The sequence below is a fragment of the Ochotona princeps genome, chromosome 19, assembly GCF_030435755.1.
Source record: "Ochotona princeps isolate mOchPri1 chromosome 19, mOchPri1.hap1, whole genome shotgun sequence".
NCBI lineage: Eukaryota > Metazoa > Chordata > Mammalia > Lagomorpha > Ochotonidae > Ochotona > Ochotona princeps.
In genome coordinates, this window is record NC_080850.1 from 23,058,493 (window position 1) to 23,082,878 (window position 24,386).

The window sequence follows — 24,386 nt, forward strand, 5'->3', positions numbered from 1 at the left end:
TGCTGGCTTCAATCACAGCTCCACTGCTCAGCAGCCCTGTGATCCTAGCCTTTTTTCCTGGGCCGCTCTTCCCTCATCTGTAAAACAGGATAACGTTTGTGGTGAGGGTCTAACTGATTCACACAAATGTGATTGCGTAGAGCCAGCCCACGTACACATCAGGCATTGGCCACTATGATTGTTGTTGAGGGTCTCTGCCAAATTCCCTTCCCCAGACTCTTACCTGGGCTCTGGAAGTTCCATGGTCAGCCTTTTCCTTCCAGCTGCTCTCCCTAGTGGAGAACAGCTGGGTTAATGGAGATGAAGCAGGCCTGGGCTCACTTGATGACTCCAAGTGGACTGGGGGATAGATGGGTTCTAACAGTCTGTCCTTTCCCAGAGGATCCAGGGAGGGGAGTTACTCTGGTCTGGTGTTTGGAGTGTGAGCCAAGGTGTGACTCAGGTCATCCCCTGAAAAGTAGGACTAACTCCTCTCGGGTCATAGCAAGATGGCACGTCCCATAACGTTGGCTGGCTCTCATCTGGGAAAGAGATGTAGAACTAGGCCCAGGCTTCAAGGGGAGGGAAAAAGATGCAGAAGAGGACGGAGTGGATGGATTCAAAGGGAGGAGGCCCCAGGGGTCAGGGTGAGGGGCAGAGACAAACAAACGAGGTTAGGAAGCTGCTGAGGAGCTGGGTAGGGTCTCCACAGCCTGACTGCCCACCCCTGCCCAGGATGTGAAACCAGGTAGGGTCGCTATTTGATTTACAGAAGGTGGAGAGAGGAGCCTGGCTTTGCCAGGAGAAGCCAGGGGCAAGTGGGGAGACAGTGTTGTCATGGAAACAGGAAGAAGGTCCCTGGCCGGGAGGGCTGAGCACTGTGCCTAGATGGCCACTGTCCATGCAGATATGAGTCTTACCAGCTGGCCACCTTGCTGGTTTCGCAGACTCTTGGGGTGTGTCCATTCCTCCCAGAGGCTACCCATGCGTTCCCAGCCTTGTCTGGCTTGTGTTTCCAAGTCACCCAGGAGCTTTTCTTCTCCCACAGCTGCTGACCCCAATGCTGGGCTAGTCTGTGCTTCAACTGTGGTCTGCCTCAGAAGGTGGGCGATCAAGAGGAGAGGACTGGAGGCCCGGGGTTGGCTCTGAACTTCCCTGGCTCAGCACGATGCTGGGGCAGAGCTGGCTGAATTGATTAACATGGGGCAGAAAGACTTAGCATAGCAGCAATGAGAGGGAGAGACAAGAAGTATTTTAGATGCTCTTGGATTCAACTCATGCTTGTAGGTGGAGTTTCCTCCGGTGACTTCTTTACAGGAACTATCAAGTACCTAGCAGGTGCCTGCTTCTATGGTCATACCTGGGTGGCACAGCGAGCAAGACAGAGAAAGGGGGCTCGTATTCTAGTGGGAGAGTCTGGCAAAGAGATGAGCTGCTGAGAACTTCTAGGATGCTGTCAAGCAATGTGAGCTGTTCTGGGGAACGACTGAGTCTCGGGCTGCACCTATGTAAGTGGTATGGGTGGTGGCCGAGGAAAGCCCTCTCCATGAGGCAGGTACCTTGGGCTTTGATGCCCCAGCTGGATGATGGCTAGCCCACAGAGGCAAGGCCAAGATCCACACTCTCTCACCCCTGCCTGAACTTGATACATGTTCAGCATTCCCCTCCCAGCCCTGATCCGAGTTGGTTCAAGTCAATTTCTGTTTCTTGCTCCTGCTTTGTGCAAGGTCATATGCCAGCAGTGTGGAATGGGGTAGAAAGACCTAGCTGAAGAGGATGCGACTCTGCCTGAAAATCTTAGCAGCCTATGGAGCCAGGAGGTGCCTTGCAGCTTGCCCCGAGACCAGAGAGAGCTTCCGGGGCAGGAGGCAGACAGTGTCCCGGTAAATGATGGCACACACGAGCCTGCGGCACAGGCCCCAGATAGTGGGCAGGAGCTCAAGTGGCAGGGACCACCCTGATGGCTCAGTGCTTCTGGAGGACTGAACAGGCTCAGAGAGAACCAGTGTCCAGACCAACAGAACAGAGCCCAGCTCCACACTCAGCCAGTCTGTCCGTGCACTGTGGCTGGCTGGGGCCTGAGGTGGCAGAGAGCAACGTGTCAACAAAGCTGCAAGATGGAGAGGGTTGAGGACATTTGGGGGAGCTGGATCATCTCTTTCCAGGCACGGGGCCTGGAGAAGTGCATCCTAAGTGGCAACTGAGGAGTTCAGTCTCAGCTTGGCTGGCACAGCCACGAAAGCTGTCCTCTGAAGACAGGGATCGCGTCTCCAGGCTGCCTCTGGATAAGTTAGAGTGGCTGAGGTTATGCTGCAGTGTATAAACAGCCTGAAATCTTAACAGCTTCCAACATCCCGGCTCCTTTCCTGCTGCTCTGTTACATAATTATCACGGCTCAGCTGGGGCTCGCTCTCCCCAGCACTGTCCTCTCTTTCCTCTCTTTCTCTCTCTGGCACCCAGCTTCTGGAAGAAGAGAGTGCCTGGCGATGTTGCTAGCCCAGAAGTTGCATGCGGCTTGGGAAGGGCCAGCACTGGTCTCACGGCCCTATCCTGTTGGCCAGGAGCAGGAAAGTATCCACCCTGCACGTGCCAGGGAGGCAGAAAGCCAGTGAGGTTTCCTGCCCAGCATTCATGATATCCCTGTAGCCGAGCCGCACTAAGCAGCCGTGAGGTGTACAGTGAAAAACTCAATTTCTCTTCGATCTCACTGTAGCTTTCTGATGATTTTGAGGAGAAAGTCCTCAGTGGGTTTTCAGTACTATCAATGGTTGTTGTTTGGCTGGGTGATCCCTCCCTTCCCTGGCCTTAGTTTCCCTGTCTCTGAAATGGACTCAGGGTTGATTTGGAGGAGGTTGTCTCTGTGTTTAGGAAGGCTGGGCAGATATAGGTCCTGGAATGCCCACATGGCTGGATTTGGTAGGTGGAGCAAGGACCCCAGTGAGCCTGGACCGCCCCCTCCCCTCTTCTCACCTCTCACCACCCTGGCAGGTGCCATGCCTCTGGCTGGCAGCTGTGTTTTCTCTGTTCGACAAATGTCTTAATCACAAACAGCAAAAATGCAATGATTCCCAGCCCCTGGAAAGCCTTACTCCAAGGGGCCTGGGCAAGAAAAGGCTCCCTGTGTCTGGGCTAGGGTGGGCTCTGCATTCCTAGGGTCCAACCACTGGGGCAGACTGGGCCCTGGAATGCAGCTGGAGGGCCCGGCCCCCTGCCAGAAACAGCGTGGCTGCAGCTTGGGGTGGCTTTGCTGTGGTTTCTGAGAGCCCAGCTTAGTGGGGGCAGGGAGGGCTGTGGGACGAAGCAGCTGGGCAGGACACAGTGTGCCCCCTTGGACAACTGCTCAGGCTCTTCATAGCTTGCTTCTGATCCAGGCATCCGGGGGTCTTGCTCTGGAACCCCAGCCCACGCAGGCAAAGGTCGCACCTATGAAGAAGTGAGCGTGTCTTTACTCAGTCTGCGGGGCTGCCGGTCGCCTCCTCCTCCTGGGGCTGGGGCCTCCGCCTTACACCTGCCCTGCTTGAACCATCGTGCCTCTTCACCAGATGGGCTTCTTGGGGGTGCAGCGCTGGTATCTCAGTGTCAATGTCATTGACACTGAGAGGCAGCTCCCACCGTCTCCAGGGGTTGCTCCGCCCCACTCTGAACCATCTTGGTCATTGTATTGGGTCATATCTATTCATCTCTTTACTGCCTCACTTACTACTTCATGGGCAGGAACCTGTGCCCTTCACCGTGATGGCCCTCTAGTCCCTGAAAAGCCCTGTTCTGAGCTCTCTTCCCATTCCGTAGGCACTCAATACCTATTTGATAAATGAGTGTGTGGGTGAATAAATGAATGAAGGAGAAGGCAAAAAGACACCCTGGACAGTATTGTCTGTTGTCTGAATTAGAGTTCCCAGTGCCTGAGTGTGTTCTCCCGGCCCTATGTGGGGCCAAGTACAGTACCTGCACACTGTTGCCGCAATAACCCTGGGAATCAGATGCTTGTTTTTCTGTCTTCAGAGGCCCAGGGAGAAGTTAGGGAAACTTAGCAGGCTTACACTGTGAGGGGGAAGGAGGCTGGTTTGAGTCTGTTTGTCCTGTGCCAATGCCCATGCTTTTAATACTCCTTTCCCCAACCAGCACCCAGAGGTGGCTAGTGACCTGCCCAGCAGCAGGTGCCATTTGCTGCCTTCTGCCTCCTTTGGCCAGCTCACCCAGCCCAGATGGATGCAGGTAAATGCTCCCCTGCAGGAAGTTGGTGAGGTCAGCCTCTGTCTTCCGGGCAGCCCAGAGTAGCTGGGGTTTCTCTGAGTCATCCAAGGACCTGAGGCTCCAATGGGTAAGTTCCAGGTGGTTAGGCTGTGACCCACGGTCACTCACCGGCTGACTCTCTCGCCTCTAGTCTGGTTGGAGGCTGTGCCCAGTACACCAAGGTATACAGGAAAGGCCTGAGGCTGAGCCGCGGTGTTCTCAGTCCTCAGGAACGCCAGTGACTCACAGTGGGCGGCATTTGGTGACTCAGGGGCCCTGTGGTGGGGAGAGGGAGTCTCGTGTGGAACGCAGGCCAGCTCTCAGCTCATGGCCTGATGTGCTACAAGGGCCATGCACACCTGCAGCAGCAGCTGCTGTTGCTTGACACAGCCCTTCTGCTTTGTTGCCCTGACATCCCCGTCTATGCATGCAGCAGGTGCACAGAATGCTCCACGAGGGGCTGTCGTATGTGATGTGCAAAATGAGAGTGGTGAGAACCAGGTGAGGCAGGGCCCTCCCTGCTGGGGTGGAGAATTAAGAGCAGACTTGGTGGCAACTAAAGCCCTGGATTGGGAGTTGGGATTCCTGGGTTCTAGGACTGCCCTTGAGGTTAGCTTATGGTGTGACTTGATAGCGTTATGTCACCTCTCCAAGCCCCCACTGCTGCATGTGGCGAAGGCTGGCTCCTACTGGCTAGGCTTTGCCCCTTGCCGAGGACGTCCTGGTTGCCAGCCCTGCCTGCGGATATGTGAGGGCCTGAGCTAATGACACATCAGCCTTCCAGAATTTCTGTGCCAAACGACTCTTCAGCTATTTAAGTGATTTCATGAATCTACATTTGGTAACATAAAAAATCCAAAATACATTAAATGAAAAAAAAGCAAGAGATGGAATAAAATGCATAAGATGTGTTTTTATCCCTATATGTATCTATAAGTAGAAATGCATAGAAAAAGGCCTAGTAGGATACGTGTGTGTGTGTGTGTGTGTGTGTGTATACACACACACACATATATATATGCTAAAGATGACAATCTGAATCATGAAAATTATGTTGATCTTTAGTTTTAATTAATATTTGGGAAAAATTTTTAAAGACTTAGCTCATTTGAAAGCTAGAATGGCAGAGAGAGAAGCAGAGACAGATTATTTGTTGGTTCACTTCTCAAATGGCCCCAAGTGAAATCAGGAACCAGGAACTGGGCCTTTCTTATGGGTGCAGGAGTCCAAGCACTTGGGCCATCTCTGCTGCTTTCCCAGGCATATTAACAGGGAGGTGGGTTACAAGTGGAACAGCTGGGATTCAAATTGACATCCATATGAGATACCAATGTTGCTGGCAGACACTTAATCCACTACACCATAATGCTGACTTCTTATATATTTTTAAAAGTGTTACAATATGTATGTTGTTTTTGTAAACAGATGGAGTGTTTTCCAAATAAAGAACTCATCTCCTGTAAACCAAGGCCTGATGGTTCTGGCTGTAGCCCTAAATTGATACCTGAATTCATTTAAGTCCCTTTTCTTCCCAAGCTGCATTTTTTCCCCTATAAAATGAAAGGATTATATTCTGCAATCTCTAAATTAGTGTTCTCCAATGGAACTTTCTACATTGGGTTGAATGTTACAGCATAGCGTGTGAAGCTGTTGCTGATACCAACATCCCATGTTGGCTAGCATTGAGTCCTGCTCTGCTTCTACTCCTGATCCTTGCTAGTGTCCACCCTGGGAGACAGGCTAACCATGGTTCAAGTACTGGGGTGCCTGCCATCCATGTGGGAGACCTGGATTGGGTTGTGGGCTCCTGACTTTGGCTTACCCCAACTCTAACTCTTGTGAATATTTGGGGAGTAAATGAGTATTTGAAAAATGCAGCCCCCCTCCTATTACCGTATGTTTTAAATAAAAGTGAACTTAAAAGAAGGAACTTTATAATTGATGGAAAATTTGGAATCTTTATTGCTGAATATAGTACCACTAGCTTTTGAAAGGGTGCTAGTGCTATTTAGAGATTCAATTCATTTAAATAGTCACATGTAGCCAGTGTCCACCATATTGATGGAATAGGTCTGATTTTTAGCTCTCTAATTTAATTGGGTCACATCTTATAGATGAAGTAAAAATTTTCTTTGCCCAGAGTGCTCTGTTTCCCAGCCTTCATTAACATGGCTTCCCTCAGCAGAAGCCATGTGCCTCTTCCGGGAGTTGTCATTCCTTCTCTAGATCCCACCCGTAGGCCCTGTTGATTGGCCTGGAGGCCTCCTAGCTCACACTTAACGCTCCAGAGCTATACTCCAGGATTTCAAATTTTGTTGTGAAATGTGAATAACCTAAAATTAACCATTTAAAGCAAACCATTCAGTGCTGTTTAACATGTTCACAAAATCGACCAACCACCACTTAGTTCCAAAACCCTTTTATCATCTCTTAGGCAAACCCCCTGCCTTCCTCTTTTCTCCCAGTCTCCAACAGTCACTGATCCATCTTCTTCAAAGGAGTTGCCTTTTCCTGAGGTCACACAATACATGTGTGATTCTTTTGCATGCAAAGTCAGATATACAGAGAGGAGGTGAGACAGAGAGGAAGATCTTCCGTCCAATGATTCACTCCCCAAGTGACCACAATGGCTGGTGCTGCACCGATCTGAAGCCGGCAATGAGGAACCTCCTCTGGGTCTCCCACGTGGGTCCCAAGGCTTTGGACCGTCCTTGACTGCTTTCCCAGGTCACAAGCAGGTTCCTGGATGGGAAGTAGGGATACGGGGATTAGAACCAGCACTCATATGGGATCCTGGCATGTTCAAGGCAAGAACTTTAGCCACTAGGCCACTGCGCCGGGCCCTTTTGCACGTTTTCTTTGGCTTAGCAATGCTTTGATAGTCATCTATGTGGTAGCATCTATTAGGATTTCATTTCTTTTCATGGCCAAATAATATTCCACTGTGTGACTTTATTAATATCTCCTTATTTATTCATCCTGTGAAAGGTCATTGGGTCATTCCCACTTTTGGGCTACTATAAGCAGTCCTGCATTCATTTATTCATTCACGTCACATTCCTGAGTCCCTGTCTTTAATTGTTTTGGGTTTGGAGCTAGGTATGAAGTTGCTGGGCCATGTACTAGCTTCATGGTTAACTTCTTGAGGAGCCACTGAGCTATTTTCCATAGGGGCTGCACCGTTTAACCCTCCTACTGGCGCATGAGAAGGGCACATTTTGGCATGGACCTAGAGAGTGCTTCTTAGCCCCATCTTGGTAAACTTGAGGGCTACTTGCCTGGAAGAATGAACAGGACATCCAAAGAGGGGTGAAGGCAAGAGACAGACCCCAGGTCACCTCAGAAGCCAGGTCCCACCTCCTTCCTCTTGGGAACACAGACTGGGGAGTTCTCCCTTCTGATCTAAGTGAGCCTTCTGTCACCTTCAGCATTCTTACGGGTCGCCTCCTGGGACTCACTTCTGAGCCCTGATGGCTCAGGTTGTGTTTCAGGGCATGCTACATTGACTTCACCCTGACGTCAGCCACCGTCTACCAGCCTGCCCCCTACAACTTCACTGCCTCTGCTCTCTCCAGGTCCTGAGCCAAGAGTCCCGGGAAAAAGCCGTTAGGAAACCCTTGAGCCCTGGCTGGTCATCGGATGGGTGTGCTGGCCAGGCAGGAAGGCCAGCGGTGAAAGCAGGTGCGTAGGGGGCTGTGGTGGGAGAAGAGGACTGGGGTCCCCTGAGGACACTGTGTAGTAAGGAAAACAGAAGGGAGGGTGGAGGCCAGGCCAGGTTACAGAGGAGGAAAAGGTGGAAAGAAAAACCCCTGTGGCCCTGTCAATGTTTAGATGCCCTTTCCCAAGGTAACTGAGATGGGCTCCTCTGCAGCCAAGGCCAAAGGCAGCCTTCCCTCAGGGTTGGGGTGGAAAGGACTTTGATTTCACCTTCTGGGTCAGGGAGAGGAAGGAAAAGTGACATGGAAGAGCAGCTCTGAAGGAGGGTCCTGCAACTACAACCCCTTCATTCTCTAGAACCTCAAAAGCGAGCTCTGGGCTTGTGGGATCTGGGGAATGGGGGCACCTGGATGGAGAGGAACCAGAAGGCAGGGGCAGTGGGTACTAGGGATGAGGACAGGGCACTGTTGCCACCTCAGAGAAGGATTTATGCACCCTGTCTATGGAGAGCATGGAAAGATTCTCCACCCTGCTCTTATGCATAGTTGTTGTATTCCTTCATTTTCATTTTTGAAAGGCAGAAGGAAAGAGAGAGAGAAAGTTTTATGTGCTGATTCATTCCCCAGATTGCCACAACAGGCAGGTCTAGGCCAAGCCAGGTGTTCTACATGGATGGCAGAGACCCAAGTACTGGAGCTATCACCTGCTGCTTCTTAGGATGCACAGTAGCAAGAAGTTGGAATCAGAGGTGGACCTGGGACTTGATCTCAGGCACTCTGATGTGGAACGCAGCTGTTCCAAGCGGCATCTTCCCATATGGTATGTGCCTGTCCTGCACATAATGAACCGAGTTCTTCTCAGGCCCCAGAGCCATGGTTGGGAACTCTGCCTTGCTCATAGTCCAGGACCCACGGGACATGAACTTCAGCTTCCAAGTCTAACCCCCATCCTTGTCTCAGAACTTCCCCTGGTGAGCAGAAGCTCACCAAGCTCTGATTCTGTGCTTCCAGCCTGTGAGGCCTGGTGCCATATGCCCACCTTGGCTCTGGCCCAGCCTCATTTAGGCCTATGCTTTGGGACATTTTCCTCTTTGAGCCTCAGGGTTTTCATGTGTTAAATGCACAACCCCAGGAGGGCTGGGCAGCATGTCTTGTCTGTCCACGTCGTCTCGGCCCATGCTAACTGCTCAATGGGGGCTTGTGGAATGAGTGGACAGGGTGACAAGACCCTTGGGCCCCTGAGGATAAGCTAGATATGTCTGGTAGCTGGCATTTGTTTAACTGCTAGTGACAAATGCCAGCACAAACCAGCAGAGGGAGGAAGGAGCAGTTCACATGATGTAAGTTCAGGCCAGGATGGGAAGCATTGGGGGCTCAGATGGCATCATGGGGGCTCTGTCCATCTCTGCCCCCACCCTTGGCCTTCCTCTCTCTTAGAGCTAGCTTCAGGCAGGTCCAGCAACTAGAATTATCGCTCCAGGTGCAGCAGAAAAGAGGCTGTATCAGGACATGAGGACTGACTGCAAAGCTGACCCAAGGGGCCTACCCATACCCAGTGTTTGACAGAAGGCTGAATGCTGGCTCAGACCTTCCATTCTATCAAGGGTAGAGCAGCTGGGACGTGAACCGGTGCCTGTAATGGATGCCGGTACTTGCAGGCAGAGAATGAGCCAATTGAGCCACTGTGTTGGCTTCTACTAAAATGACAAAGGGATGCTGGTTATTAATTTTTAGCTATTTAACATAGGTTCTGAATTAATTTTAACATTGTTTAGGTGTACCAATTGGCAAATGTTTATGGCCTGAATGCCGGGGCTCAAAATACAGTTGTGCCTGGATAGTCCACTAAATTTACATATGATTTCCTCTAAACTTAGGAGAACTATTGAATATACATTACAGTGCAAATACAATGTCTCATCCTAACCATCAGAAATACAATCTTGCCTACATTTCCTGTGATCCCAATACTCATTGCCCTAAAACATCCCAGTGTAGTTATGAATGCTTAGATCAAATAAGCGATAAATTTACATGGAATTAAATATTTGCACCTACAACTTGACTTGACAAAATGAAACCCTATGTACCTAACTCCCCATTAAAATAGCTAATATGGCTCATTGTAAATTGAAAATTGGGCCTTCAAGGATTGAAACTGATTTATTAGGCCTAATGGCTATTAGGGTGAATATCCTCACTGATTTCTCCATTTGGCTTATTCTTCAATCTGAAATGAATTAATGATGCGCTAACCTTGATCCCTGTGGTCTCATTTTATTAGGGCCACCATATCAAACATTATTGAAACTACTGATGTTATCCAGTAGTATATTTGGCATATCTAATATGTATTTGGTGAATATAGTCTGTTCAGCGTCTGCTCCACGAGGCTGAAAGGGCATCATACATATTTACTGGTGTACTCACGGAGCACCTCAATAGTCTTGCTAACGTACAGTCTTGGCAGGCGAGATCATAGGTCACGTTATACTAGCTACAGCATCCTCAAGAGAGATTTGTGGGGCCAGCACTGTGGTGCAACAGGCCAATCTTCTGTGCTGTGGTACTGGCATCGCATATGACACTAGTTTGTGTCCTGGTTGCTCTATTTTTGATAGTTTGAGAGAACAGTGCAGGATGGCTTGAGTCTTTGGGACCCTGCATCTGCATGGGAGACTGCTGATGCCTGGTTTTGGATCGGCTCTGTTGCAGCCATTTGGGGAAGTGAACCAGCAGATGGAAAGCTTCTCTCTTCATAAAATATACCTTTCAAAGAAAAATAAGTACATCTTTAAAAAAAGAAGAAGAAGAAAAATCTCACCTTCCCTGAGACTCCATTCATCCATCACAGGCTATGATGACAGCAACAACACTCACGAATCCCCCTGCCCTTCTTCACATCCCAGAGACTTTGTGAGGTGCCCAGGAGACCCAGACTTGTAATGACAGTTATCACGCATTGAGGCATCAGTAAGCACGTGGCCTGAGCTAGGTGAACCCTCTACCCCTTCTCTGAATCTTTCAGACAATCTGTCTCAGTGCCGAGAAGCGGCTGGGTGAGGTTAGAAGGCTTGTACGCTGTCACACAGCCAGGCAGGGTGGAGCTGGGGTTTCAAGCCGTGCCCTCAAGCATGCAGCTATTTATAAACTGTAAATAATTTTATGAGCATAAGGGATTATTAGGAACGGTCTGTATGGTTAATAATAGTAATTAAAAAAAAACCCTGAAAGGGAAATTCAAATAAATTCAAACAAGTGTTTGTTTAGCACCTACTATGGGCTGATCACTCACCAGGGGCTCTGAAGGGGAGACATAAATAACTGTGAACCAGGCAGACTGTGATCTAACAGAGCCATAAACACGTCCCCGGGCAGTGGAGGGGAGGGCGCGGTAGGTGGCAAGGGAGGGGATCTCAGAAGGGCTTTTGGAAGAGGTGGGATTTGAGCTGGGCTTTCAAGATGAACAGACTACTATGAGGTAGGGGTTCGAGGAGAAAAACCAACTTTGAAGGGACCCACAGTAGAGTTCTTAGATCCAGAGGGATAAGCAGTTCTGTGCAAAATAACTTTCACACCAGCAGGAGCTTCTGCAGTGACCGACTAAGTGGAGCACAGCAGTTGCTATGGGAACAGAGGAACGCCTCATCCCTGTCATTAGTGAGCATCCCTGGCTCCCAGCTCTTTAGCCAAGGCCAGGAGGCGGTGGTGGGGGATGGTGTTGCTGTTCCTGAGAAGAAAAGCCCTGTGAGAGACTGCTGCCCTGTGAGCTGGGGTAGGGGTGGGAAGCAGAGAGGGGTGCCGGGGCTCACAGGTGACACCTGCAACAGAGAAGATGGCCAGGGGTCTGCAGGCATCCAGGAGCTGTGGAGTAGGCAGGAGACCCTCAGGGAGGAAGCAGCAAGGACCAAGTTGGTTCATTCCCACTTTGTCCCAGGGTGGGGAGCAGGGCTGCAGGCAACCCTCCTTACCCCAAGAGGTCAGCAAGGCAGGGGAGTCTGCCAGGGCGTGCACCCATGTCAATCTTTGGTCCCAGGGCTCCTGTGGGGCCCCGGAGAATCCCAGGACACCCACCTAACAGCTTGAGTGAAAAGGGGAAATGTTTGATGGACTGGATGACAAGCGAGTGCAACACGGTGGGCTTTCAGTTTGAGAACTAGATTCAGAATCCTGGCTTTGACTTGCCGGAGCTGGCTGACCTCAACAAACGACACACCTTTTCTGTGTTTTTCTTTCTTTCTTTCTTTCTTTCTTTCTTTCTTTCTTTCTTTCTTTCTTTCTTTCTTTCTTTCTTTCTTTCTTTCTTTCTTTCTTCCTTCCTTCCTTCCTTCCTTCCTTCCTTCCTTCCTTCCTTCCTCTTTCCTTCCTTCCTTCCTTTCTTTCTTTCTTTCTTTCTTTCTTGTTTGGTTTCTACATCTGTGAGATGCAGGTGGCAGCAATATTACCTACAGTGTGAGACTGAGAATTAAGTGCCATAATTGATATAGGAGCCGCACACAGTCCCAGGCACACAGGAAACCATCCCTTGGTATAAGCTGTTCTATCATGATTACTTCCACATACCAGGCAGAGGCTCCTGACACTTTGTGCTAAATGCTAGTTCCCCCAGTGCAGGAAAAGTGGACAGTGACAAAGGACATGGGAGCCATGGGACTCAGTTGTAGCCCTTGTATCCAGTAGCCCTGATGATGACGGAGGAAGGCCAGGGTCTGCTACCAACACCAGGCTGAAGTGCTTGGCTTTTCTCTGCGAGCATTTGGTAGCCATTGAATATTTTGGAGGCTAAGAATAACTACATGAGAAGTACACAGATCTTTTTTTTTTTTTTTTTGTCCTGAGGCTCTACACTTATAGGATACACTCTATACTCTAAGGATAATGACAACAGAAGCTAAACATAGTAACAATACTAACAATGGCTTTTCCTTTGCAGAGTGCTTATTAGACACCAGAGTTTCACAGGCCTTGGCTGTTGTAACCCCCACAACAACTTTATGAGGCAGATACTACTATTAACTCCAATCTGATAAATAATAAGAAAATTGGGGCGCAGAATGGCTAACCTGGGTAGCTAGGTCACACCGCTGGCCATTGATATGCAGGGCTGGATTCTAGGCACTTCTCAATGAACAGGGACCCTGCTTCCTTACCCAAACCTCTGAATGTTCTGGCTCAGGAATGAGGAGCTGGGGCTCAGAGTCCCTTAATTTCTTCCCAGTAGCCCCATTGGGTTTTTTGGGACTTTGAAGGTATGTGTGTGTGTGTAGAAAAGAAACTTACACTGACCAGTGAAGACAGAAGCCTCAGACCTCAAAGTGAGCAGAGTGTCCCAGCTGGACGGGCTGGAGGCAGGCCTGGGTCCCATTCGGTTACTTCCTCTCAGGACTGGCGGAGGCCATGGCGGGAACTTCTGAGAAGTTGGAGAACAAGCCCTTTCATACCGCCTCCCTTTGAGCTGGTCTTGAGGTGGGGCTGGGGGTCGGGTGGGCGGAGGGTGGGGAGCGTGCTGAGAGGTGAGGCTGCAGGCGGGCTGGGCAAACAGATTGGGCAGCGGCTGTGAGCACAGAGCGCCCATTGTGGACCCAGAGCTCTGCTTTCAATAATCCACTTGGAGGAATGTTTCATTGAGTGCCAGAGAAAGGAACCATTGAAATGCCCAGGGTTGGGCTCCACAAAGGGTTAACGGCAAGCGGCTATAGGTGCCCAGGCTCTTGCCACATTGGCCCACATGCCTGACATGGGGACCCTAATCACCAAGACAAGGGACACTCAGCAAGACCACCCAGAGGGCTAGAACAGGTATGTGTGTGCCGTCTGCACCGGCCAGAAATAGTGAAGGAGGTACCCAGCTTGAAGGATGAAAAACCCTTTCCACCAAGAGCCATTTTCCCTGAGTACCAACCAGCAAGATCTGAGCCTCAAGTGGCCCTTCTGTCTGCCTCCTGGGAAGGTGTGGCTCTACAGGGACTTCAATGTGGACCTTTAACAGGGACCCCTGCAGCACACCCTCTAGGATGCAGCTAGGAAAGCTTTCTTAAGCACCTCTGGCCTTTCCATTAGTCCTTCATCAATTATGATTCCTGGTACAGCAGTCAAGAGCACGGGAGTGTCAGGAAGAACCGCTGGTCACTAACCAAGGTGACCAAGGGACCCTGTGTAATTTTCCGTTGCAGACTCTTCCTCACTTAGAAGAGCACTCGTTAGGAGGATTCAGCCTGGCTATTGGTGAGAACATCTGAAGTGAATCAGTGCATCCCACAGGCAGAGGCACGCGCTGTTTCTGGCTATAGGGGCTTGCGGGCCTTGGAGTGCAGGCAGCATCTTTCTGGCATCTGGGAGGAGCAGGCAGGTGGATGGCCAGGGCTGCTGCCAGAGGGTGGCCACACACTGGCTGCCTCCCTGAGAATGAGCTCCAGCAACCCAGCGGTGCAGGTGCAATACCTTCATTGCCGCGAAACCCACTGTGGACACTTCTGTCTCCTGGGCCTGTATCTCATATATTCTGAACTCTGTCCATTCACCTGGGTAGGGACCATGTGACAAAGAGATTCATGACAAGGATTTAAACTCTGGAGGGCAATCTCTTGTCACTTTTTTTAACTGGGCTTTGGTCTGGTGATGCCTTGGGCTGGATTTTGGTGAATGCAGACCAAATGTCTCTAAATGGGCATCCAATGTCCCCAAACCTGCAGGTTTTAGAATTCATCAAGTTGATGTTTACATTTCTTTGATTTTTCCCTAATGGGAAGCTATATTATTATAAAGTGGGCAATGGTCCCCAGCCACCTCCTCAGCTTTCCCGTTGTGCAGCTCTTAATATCCTCGGGGAGGGAAATAGATCAGCCTCACAAGAATTTTGAGTGAAGTAAGAATCAGTGGACCCAGAGACAGCCTGGGGAGCTCTCTATGGCCACTAGGCTACCACGCTGGGCTCCGAGCCTTATTTTTTGAACCTGAATTTGAGATAGCTTTGAATTTAGTGAGCTTACCTGGCTAAGGTTGAGACTTGACCCAGGGAGGAAGACAGGGAATGCCAAGGGCAGAGGAGTGAGCCCGTGAATCCTGAGAGCTATGCCCTGCATTTGCATTATACTTTGCACTCAGCTCCTGCTGGGCCTCCCAGGGCCTCCTGACTTTGCTGGTTAAGCAGTCCCAGCCTGGCCCAGCTGTGTAACGGGTGGGGAAGGAAGGGCCCAGAGTCAGTGTGGCTGTCCCTAGAATGTCTTACAGGGAAATGACAGCTCTGAGGCCACTGTGAGTTTGGGTGATCACCAAGATTCTTCAAGGAAATGTGACTACTAGGGAATTGCTGTTGGCCTGGGGGTCCCACCCCTTCTCCTCCTTGCTGGTGGTTCACCCATCACTGGTATCCTCTTACTAAGAAGCTGCCAGACTTCCATTGGATTGACCTGCACACTGTCTCCCAGCAGTGCTGTCATCCACAGGCCTCCATTCTTCCCCTCAGATGCAGAGAGAACAATCGACTGGGGCTGTGGCACTGGCAAGTAAGCTTGCAGCACCACAATTCCAGGAGACACAGTCGCTGCAAACCTAACATTACTTTAAATATAAGCAGGTTGCAAAACCAACCCAAAACAACTCCTAAAACCCAGCAGCATAGAGAACCATCACTGTGCCAAAATTCATACCTGTTGAGTGCTGACTACGTCCTGGGCACTAGGCTGAACCCCCTCATGTCATTTATTCTATTATCTCATTTGATAGAAGAAGAAATTGAGGCTGAGGGTGGTCATGTAACCTGTCCAAGACCAGGTCTACAGAAATGGCAGGACTTGAACTTGAGCCCATGCCCATGGTCTTGACCTGTGAAATGCTGCCTGCCTTGTCCCCATGACAACCCCTGTGGCCAGGGCTCCTGTCTCCCTGGCCGGGTCCCCACCCACTCCCCTGGCCCCATTTCTCTGTGTACACAGAGCAAGGGGAGGGCAGCTCTGACTAGTTCCTCTTGACCCAGGTCACCAACAAGTCCTTTGCAAAGCCCAAGTCCATCCAACCTCCTGGGACTTGTCCCACGTTGACCTCCTCTCCAGGATGGCCTTGGCCGAAGCCTCCGGAAGCCCTGTTTTAGTAGCCTTTCCCCCAGGAGGCTATATTTTCCCCATCTGTCCACAAGATTTCTTCTCCCAGAACAACAGGCTCCGTTTTCCCTTCTGATAAATCCGGTCACCCTACATGTGGGGCTTTGAGCAAACAGGAGTGGCTGGCCCTATGCAGCCCTCACTTCAAAAAGGCAGATTCACACAGCTACTATTTTGAAGGTGTGGCTTCTCTCCCCCGCTCCCCCCCAACACACACAGTGGTTTCAAGCAAAAGGCAAAAGTCTCCACAGCGTTTGACAGGGGAAGAGTACAAGGAGAGCAGTACCTGGGCGGTGTTGGCTTTGCAAGGTCGGCAAGACCCTGACCTTTTGTGATGCTCCAGGAAAGACACTTTACCCGGCTCCCTGCTGGCCACAGCAGGGGTGCTTGGTCTGTAGGCTCGCTGGCTTGGGGAGCCCAGCTCTCCCACTGAAAACATTAGCCTGGTAAAAACCTAAAAAGCACTGCTACACCCTTGAGCTTATACATGGGTACCCAAATGGCCTCAAACAAGCATATATGTCAGATAGCTTGGGCTTGGGCTAATGGTGATTCAATCTGCCTTAGCATCAGCTACTAACACTTATCGACTGAGACATACCAGGTCTTCACAGAGTTCAAGAGCAATCCATGTTATCAAACAAACAGAAACAAAACAAAAGAAAAACCCCAAGTTCATGGACAATGCATATTATCACAAAAAACCACATGCAGATGTCAGGCTTTTTGCCCCTAAAATAAATGTACGCTTTCCTTCTGTCTTCCGTGAATGGTGGGATGCCTCTTCGAGTTTCTCATCATAATCTCAATTTGTGTGACTTCCTGGAGAGACCGGAAGATTGGGGAAACACCCATGGTCATCCGCATGTGACAGCAGGCCTCTGGGATGGTGGAGGCTGTGGGCTGCAGCTTCCAGCATCCCTGAGCCTCCCCCTTAACCCCTTGTGGATGCTTGCTCTAACTTGTCCCCATACTGCCTGGCGGGAGGGGGGGGGACATATTGGCCTTTTCTGATGTGTAAATGGCCTGTGAACTGGAGGCCCATTCATCCATTCACTCACTCAGTTCATTTAGTCTAGTGGTGTATTGGGTGGACACATCAGCCAGGGCCGCCTCGACTTCACTGCTAGCCTAAGATTCTATCTGGGAGCTGTGAAAGGAGGGGTGGAGGGAGGCCGGCCAGCCCAAAGCCCAGTTCCCTGACTTCCAGCCCGGTTAAGCTTTGCTGAAGTGCTTCCAGAGTAGGCTGTGCTCCCACCCAACCCCACCCGGGACCTCAGTTTTTCCATCTGTAGAATGACCTCCGTTGGACCAGAAGCGTTTGTGCTTCTTCCTTCTGGGGCTGGTACTCTGAGACGCTAGGACTCCAGGATCGAGGAATGTCTGGCTGGCCATTCCGGAACTGTTCCTTCGAATTCCAGGCAGTTCCCCCCCCCTCCAACTCCCTTCCCCAGTCCTGGCCAGGGGCGGGCTTTAGGGCTGGCAGCCCTGAGCCGGGCCGGGATTCGCGCCCGGGGGTGGAGCGGCGGCTCGGCGTCCCGCCCTCCCACCTGGGGCTCGGCCCCGGCAGATGTTACGACTTCCCCACATTCTCTCGGTGTCCCCTACCCCGGGGCAGCCCCACCCTTGCCTCCTTCCCTCCCTCTCTGGGCTGCTGCCCACCTCTCCGCGTGGACCCCGACGGTTCTAAGGATTTCGGGCGGGGTAGGGGGGCCGGGCCGGGGGGGCTGCAGGGTCGCGCGGGCGGGGGTTTGGGGAGGAGAAAAAGAAAAGCAGAGGCGAGAGAAATTAGGAGGAGGGCGAAAACTTGGGGCAAAAAGGAAGAGGATGGTGGAGAGCGCTTTTTGGGAGCTACCACGCCGTGTCTCAGGCTGGCCCGGCTGAGCGGGGACAGAGCGGGTGAGGCAGGCACAGGGCGGCCGTTCTGGCGGCCGCAACGAGAGGCAATTGGCGGCCGGCCTCCCCTCCCCAAACCGCCCCGCTGCTGCCCCGCAGGTGCGACCACAGGCAGCGGGGCCCCGGAGTACTCCCCGGGTTTCCCCTCGGGGGGCCGCTGTGCGCAATCGCCGCAGCCAGGCCGGCCTGCGGGCCGTGCGCCCTGGGCGCGCGAGGCGCTTGAAGTCCTGAGAGCCGTGCGCTCTGGCACGCTCTGCCGCCTCGGCCATGCACGCCCTCACCGGTCTCTCTCTAGTCAGCCTGCTCAGCTTCGGCTACCTATCATGGGACTGGGCCAGGCCAAGCCTCGTGGCCGATGGGCCCGCCGAGGCCGTCGCAGAGCCTTCCTCAGCCCCTCCGCCCCAGCCTCCTCACATCATCTTCATCCTCACCGACGACCAGGGCTACCACGATGTGGGCTACCATGGCTCGGATATCCAGACCCCGACGCTTGACCGCCTGGCAGCCGAGGGTGTCAAACTGGAGAATTACTATATTCAACCCATCTGCACACCTTCTCGGAGCCAGCTCCTCACCGGCAGGTAGGCGTGCCTCCCCTTCCCACCCCATGAACCCAGTTGGTAGATGTCCTCTACCTACTATCCAAACCGACCTGCGGCCCCAACAACTAAGGGGTCTGATCAGCTGTGCCACCATGCCGAAGTGCCTGGCCCTCTGGGCCTCTGTGTCCCCACCTTACTCGGAAGGGGCTGTGTGTCTTGTAAGTCTCTCTGGCATATCTCAGGAAGTTTGGGCCAGAGGGGACAGTCCGACAGCCCTTTATTTGGGGGAACGATACTCACTGTGGATGCTGCTTCTAGAAGTGTTTTCGGACCTTGCAACACTGAACCCGTGATTTAATTTCTGTGAGAGTCCAGTTTTTGAATCCAATTTAATTTTGAAAAGGAGCTGTGAGAATGGACTTGACCTGCTGGGCTATCAGTAAGTGGCAGTTTCTGTGTTGTTGGCTGGCTGGCTGGCGGTGGGGGAATCCAGTACCCCGTACTAGTTGCAGGCTGTGCTGGCAGAAACCCAAGGAACCGAGAGGTGGACGAGAAAGACACACGTGAGATGTCATGCCCTGTGCAGCCTTGGGTGGGGCACCAATTGCCCAAGCCTGTTTCTTGCTGAGCCAAGTTTTCCCCGCTGGCTGGGAGCCCCATGGGGACCCGCTGCACCCTCCACCCTTCGTAAGGAGTTATCCACAGACCAGGCGTCTAGCCAGATCACAGGACAGAAGGAGCTGGGAAGCAGGAGTTGGGGCTGTGGAAGGCAGCCTTGGAAGGCAGTCTTGGGCCACTTAGGGGCAAATCTTTCGCTAGGGCTGAGCTAATCCTCCTTGGATAGGGCCCAGGGCCTGCTTTCTTCCTAGTTTCACCCAATAGCCTCTCGCAGGATCTCAGGAACCACTCTCACAACTTCCTGGGAGGGAGACATTGAGGCAGGAAGGACTCAGCTCAGGTCCCCAGGAGAGGTGGCCGAGAGGCCAGGGGCTTGGCAAGGACCCTGGAGCTGGGAATCAAACGGTGCCCTAGTCTCCCTCCATCTGGCCCTTTGTTCAGATCTGGGGACCAATGAACAAGAACAGAAAAAGGAGGGAGAGAAAGAGTGGGCACCTGTTCCAGGTGAGGGGTGACACTGATGGTGAAAACCAAATGTTGACAAGCCTTCCAGGGGAGGAATCTGCCTTCCCAGGAGTTGCGTGCAAGTTGGTGTTTCTCTTCTGAGAGACAACTTTTGGCTTAGGAAGCTGCAAGAGTGGCCAGCACAGGGCTCCAAGCTCTAATCTGGGAAGCTGAGTGTGATCAGCCTGCCTCTGCCCTCTGCCCTCTGCCCTCTGCCCTCCGCCCCTGGCCCCTCCAGGCTCCATCTGGCAGTGCTCAGCTCTCAGCAATTGTTCACATCTCCTCCAGGTGTGTTTGGGGAACCCAAGAGATCTGAAGTCTCGTTACTCACCTGCAGACTGGACTCTGAACTGGGCTGCTCACTTTATAAACCAATGCACCCAGTACCCCTTAACACTACCACCATGACAAGAGGCTCTGCTGGGACTAGCCTGAGGTGTTAGTCCAAGCATTAGCTTGGCAGAGGCCTGGAGAAATCATTGCACTCAAGTCTTAAAAACTGAGGTAGAGAGAAGAGAGATCCTTTATGTGTCATTTCATTCCCCCACAGGCCACAAAGGCTAGAACTGAGTTGGTCCAAATCCAGGAATCAGAAACTGTGGGTCTCCCATACTGATACAGGATCCCTAGGCTTTGGCATCCTTCTCTGCTTTCCCAGGCCATAGCAGGGAGCTGGGTTGGAAGTGGAGCTGTCAGGACTTGAATGGATGCCCAGATGGGGTGCTTGTGCTACAGTCAGTGGCTTAAGATGCTATGCAACACCACTGCACCACCCCCTGATATTCTGAGCATGGATTGAGTAGACTTGGGCCCACAGCTCAGCTCCACAGCTTGCTAACGATCTGCCCTTTGTTGTACTTTTGGGAGAGCCTCAGTTTCATGATCTATAGGGTGGGGATAGTAATAATCTTCCCTGTACCTGTTTTTTTAAAGTGAGAATTAAATGGAATAGCCGTGTGTGGCACATTGTAGTGTTAAAAATAGCAGTAGTAGCTAATTAGAGCTGACAATCACAGCTTTAAGACGAGGAAAGCAAAACAGAAGTCTCCAGGCCAGTGCCAGGGTGAAGGTGTCAAGGATTCAGGTCCTAGTTTCAGTCGAACATGTGGGGTGAGAAAAGGGTGTGAGTCTAACACTCATGATGTCCCAGGACTCTCACTCACTCTAGGATTTTTGAGATGTGAGGCAAGGCACCATAAACAGCTCACACGGAGGCCTCAGCCACAGAGGGGGAGGATGGGATACCAGCAACAGGATGAGGAATTTAGGACTCTGTCCACCTGTTACAATTGCCTTAGGGCATCACCTGGGTGAGGGCCTGTGAGCTCATAGGTAGACCCATGGGTGCCAGTAGCATACAATCTGGGAGCTATGGCAGAGCATGTTAAGCTGCCCTCCTGCAGCGCTAGTATCTCCTGTGGGCACTGGTTGGAGTTTTGGACACTTCATTTCCAATCCAGTTCCTTGCTAATGTGCCTGGGACAGCAGCAGAAAATGGCCCAAGTGCTTGGGTCCGTGCACCCATATGGAAGACTTGAATGAAGCTCCAGGTTCCTGGCTTCTGCCTAACCCAGTCCTGGCTGTTGCAGCCATTTGTGGAATGAACCAGTGAACAGAAGATCTCCCTTTCTCCCTATAACTGTCTTTCAACTAGATAAATAGTAATTTTGTATAAGTTGGGGAATTGGGCAAGTCTTAGAGATACCCCTGCTCCAATCAGCTCATTCAACACACGAGCCACGTGAGGCCTCTGCAAAGGGAGAGGCAGGGCAGCTGAGTTTGCTGAGGAGGCTCTGCTTGGACTCTTCCTGCATTCCTTATCAAGTCCTGGCTCTGCCCTGCCTGCTGAGGGACCCTGGGCAATGTCCTTCCCCTCGTCTGAACTTCAGCTTCTCCAGACACAATACACAAAGTGCACAGTGAACTGAGCCCCTGGTGGCTCTGAAGCCCTGAGTGTCGTCATCCTTCTGTCCCAGAAGTCATTAAGAGACCTTTAGACATTGCTTGGGTGCTAGGGATACCAGACAGTTGTCACTGGGCCCCCTAGCCTGTGTAAGTGATTACAGAGTCATGGCCACATGGCATAACATCAGCCTGTGCTGGATGCTAAAGGGAGCCTGAGGCAGAAGCAGTGCATTGTGGGAAGGTGACTTTGGAGCCAGGCTTTGAAAAGTGAGTAGGAGTTTGCTTGCAAGAGCAGGACTTGCCCTAGGGCATGTAGAAATTGTGTCTTGAATCTTAGGGGCTTGGAAGCCGAGAGCCAGACCTCAGGATACAAATCCCATCCAATTCCTTGGGGTGGGAAGCCCTGAGGGGTGAGTGGTATCCCTGTGGAGCCTCTGTGTAGGGAGGTGGGAGTGCTGACGCACACCTGCTGGCCAGCAGTGAGGAGTTGGGAGACGTTGGACACGGGAGGTTTGGTGGGCATGGAGCACACAGCGGGACATGGTGTGGAATGTGATCGTGTCATTAGCCACTAGGTTCAGTTGTTCACTTCCCAGTGAACAACTGGGAACCTGGCTCTGTGGACCTGGGTGAGTGGCTTCAGGTGACAACAATATCTGCTTCCACAGAGATTGAGGAGTTATTGAGGTCATGCATTTCCAGTGTGTAGCACTACAGAGAACACCCAGTGGTTACCATTGCTGTTTTTGCCAGTGGGGCTGGGATTGGAGGCACCCCACCCACTTCTGGGTGGTGTTGGGGGTTGGTTGGTGGGAACAGTGACCTACAGCTCACCTGTGCCTCCCTGTGCCCGCCTAGGTACCAGATTCACACAGGACTCCAGCACTCCATCATCCGTCCACAGCAGCCCAACTGCCTACCCCTGGACCAGGTAACCCTGCCGCAGAAGCTGCAGGAGGCAGGTTACTCCACCCACATGGTGGGTAAGTGGCACTTGGGCTTCTATCGGAAGGAGTGCTTGCCCACCCGCCGTGGCTTTGATACCTTCCTGGGCTCGCTGACTGGCAATGTGGACTACTACACTTATGATAACTGTGATGGCCCAGGTGTGTGCGGCTTTGATCTGCATGAAGGCGAGAATGTGGCCTGGGGACTCAGTGGCCAATACTCCACGATGCTCTATGCCCAGCGTGCCAGCCACATCCTGGCCAACCATAGTCCCCAGCGTCCTCTCTTCCTCTATGTGGCCTTCCAGGCAGTGCACACACCCTTGCAGTCACCTCGTGAGTACCTGTACCGCTACCGCACCATGGGCAATGTGGCCCGGAGGAAGTATGCGGCCATGGTGACTTGCATGGATGAGGCCGTCAGTAACATCACCTGGGCCCTCAAGCGCTACGGCTTCTACAACAACAGTGTCATTATCTTCTCCAGTGACAACGGTGGCCAGACCTTCTCAGGGGGCAGCAACTGGCCACTCCGGGGCCGCAAGGGCACATACTGGGAAGGTGGCGTGCGGGGCCTGGGCTTTGTGCACAGCCCCCTGCTCAAGCGGAAGCGGCGCACAAGCCGAGCCCTGGTGCATATCACTGACTGGTACCCAACCCTGGTGGGCCTGGCAGGTGGCAGCACCTCGGTGGCTGATGGGCTGGATGGCTACGATGTGTGGCCGGCCATCAGTGAGGACCGGGCCTCACCACGCACCGAGATCCTGCACAACATCGACCCTCTCTACAACCACGCCCGGCATGGCTCCCTGGAGGGTGGCTTTGGCATCTGGAACACAGCCGTGCAGGCTGCCATCCGCGTGGGCGAGTGGAAGCTGCTGACCGGAGACCCCGGCTATGGTGACTGGATCCCACCACAAACGCTGGCCTCCTTCCCCGGCAGCTGGTGGAATCTGGAGCGGATGGCCAGCGTCCGCCAGGCCGTGTGGCTCTTCAATATCAGTGCTGACCCCTATGAACGGGAGGACTTGTCTGAGCAGCGGCCGGATGTGGTCCGCACACTGCTAGCCCGCTTGGCCCACTACAACCGCACAGCAATTCCTGTACGCTACCCAGCTGAGAATCCCCGAGCCCATCCTGACTTTAATGGGGGTGCTTGGGGACCCTGGGCTGGGGATGAGGAAGAAGAAGAAGAGGAAGAAGAGGGCAGGGCTCGAAGCTTCTCCCGGGGTCGCCGTAAGAAAAAATGCAAGATTTGCAAGCTTCGATCCTTTTTCCGGAAACTCAACACTAGACTGATGTCCCATCGGATCTGACAGGACCAGTGGGCTCTCCGGTCCCCTGATTGCTTGGTCCTGCTTTTTCTTGGGGAAGAGGTCTGGGGTCAGTCTCCCGTAGCAGAGAAATAGAGGATCTAAGGGGGACGGGGGTAACACAGACTGGGCCCCAGGTCCCAGCCCTGGCTCTGCATGACCAGCTCTGTGACCTCTGGTGACCCACAGTGGCTTCATTTGGGAAAGGAGCCCTTGTGACTTTGTGACTTGGTAGGGATACACCTGGAGCCATGATAGGGTCTCTGGCCAACCTCACTACCTAACAGCTCCTTTAATGCCTAACCCTTAACTTGGGAGCTTCCTGGCGCTGCTTGGGGGCGGAGCCACGCTCCAGACCTCTAGAGAAGCAGGTAGTCTGGCTGCTCTTCAAAGGTATCCCTGGGTGCTAAGAGTGAAGGTACAGGGTCTGGGCTGGGGGCTGACCTGCTGGGATCTTCCTGAGTGGCCAGGCCAGTCCTGAAGCCACTCTTCTTACTGACCCCAGAAGCCTTGGCTGAGACAGTATCGAGGGTGTCAGCTTGTGAAAAGAGCTTCTGAACCAATAGTTGGGACACCTGGGTTCTCCCGTGGTCTGAAGCTTTGGGCCTTGATCCCTGCACCTGCAGATGGGAATGCCGGCTATAAAAGGCTGGCCTAGGTGAAGGTAGCACAGGAGCTGATGAGCTCAATTAAA

General features: G+C 52.3%; 1 protein-coding gene across 2 annotated transcripts in view; it reads left to right on the forward strand.

Annotated features, from left to right (window-relative positions):
- ARSI (arylsulfatase family member I) overlaps positions 1-23,779 on the forward strand; it is a 39,990-nt gene extending 16,211 nt beyond the window's left edge. For both annotated transcript variants that reach the window (XM_004587537.2, XM_058677362.1), the window contains exons 2-4: positions 7,788-7,893; positions 17,963-18,444; positions 22,291-23,779. In XM_004587537.2, the coding sequence (XP_004587594.2) occupies positions 18,131-18,444; positions 22,291-23,695 (1,719 nt within the window). In that variant the 5' untranslated portion in view covers positions 7,788-7,893; positions 17,963-18,130 and the 3' untranslated portion in view covers positions 23,696-23,779. The remainder of the gene's footprint in view (positions 1-7,787; positions 7,894-17,962; positions 18,445-22,290) is intronic.
- Positions 23,780-24,386: the final 607 nt, after the last annotated feature.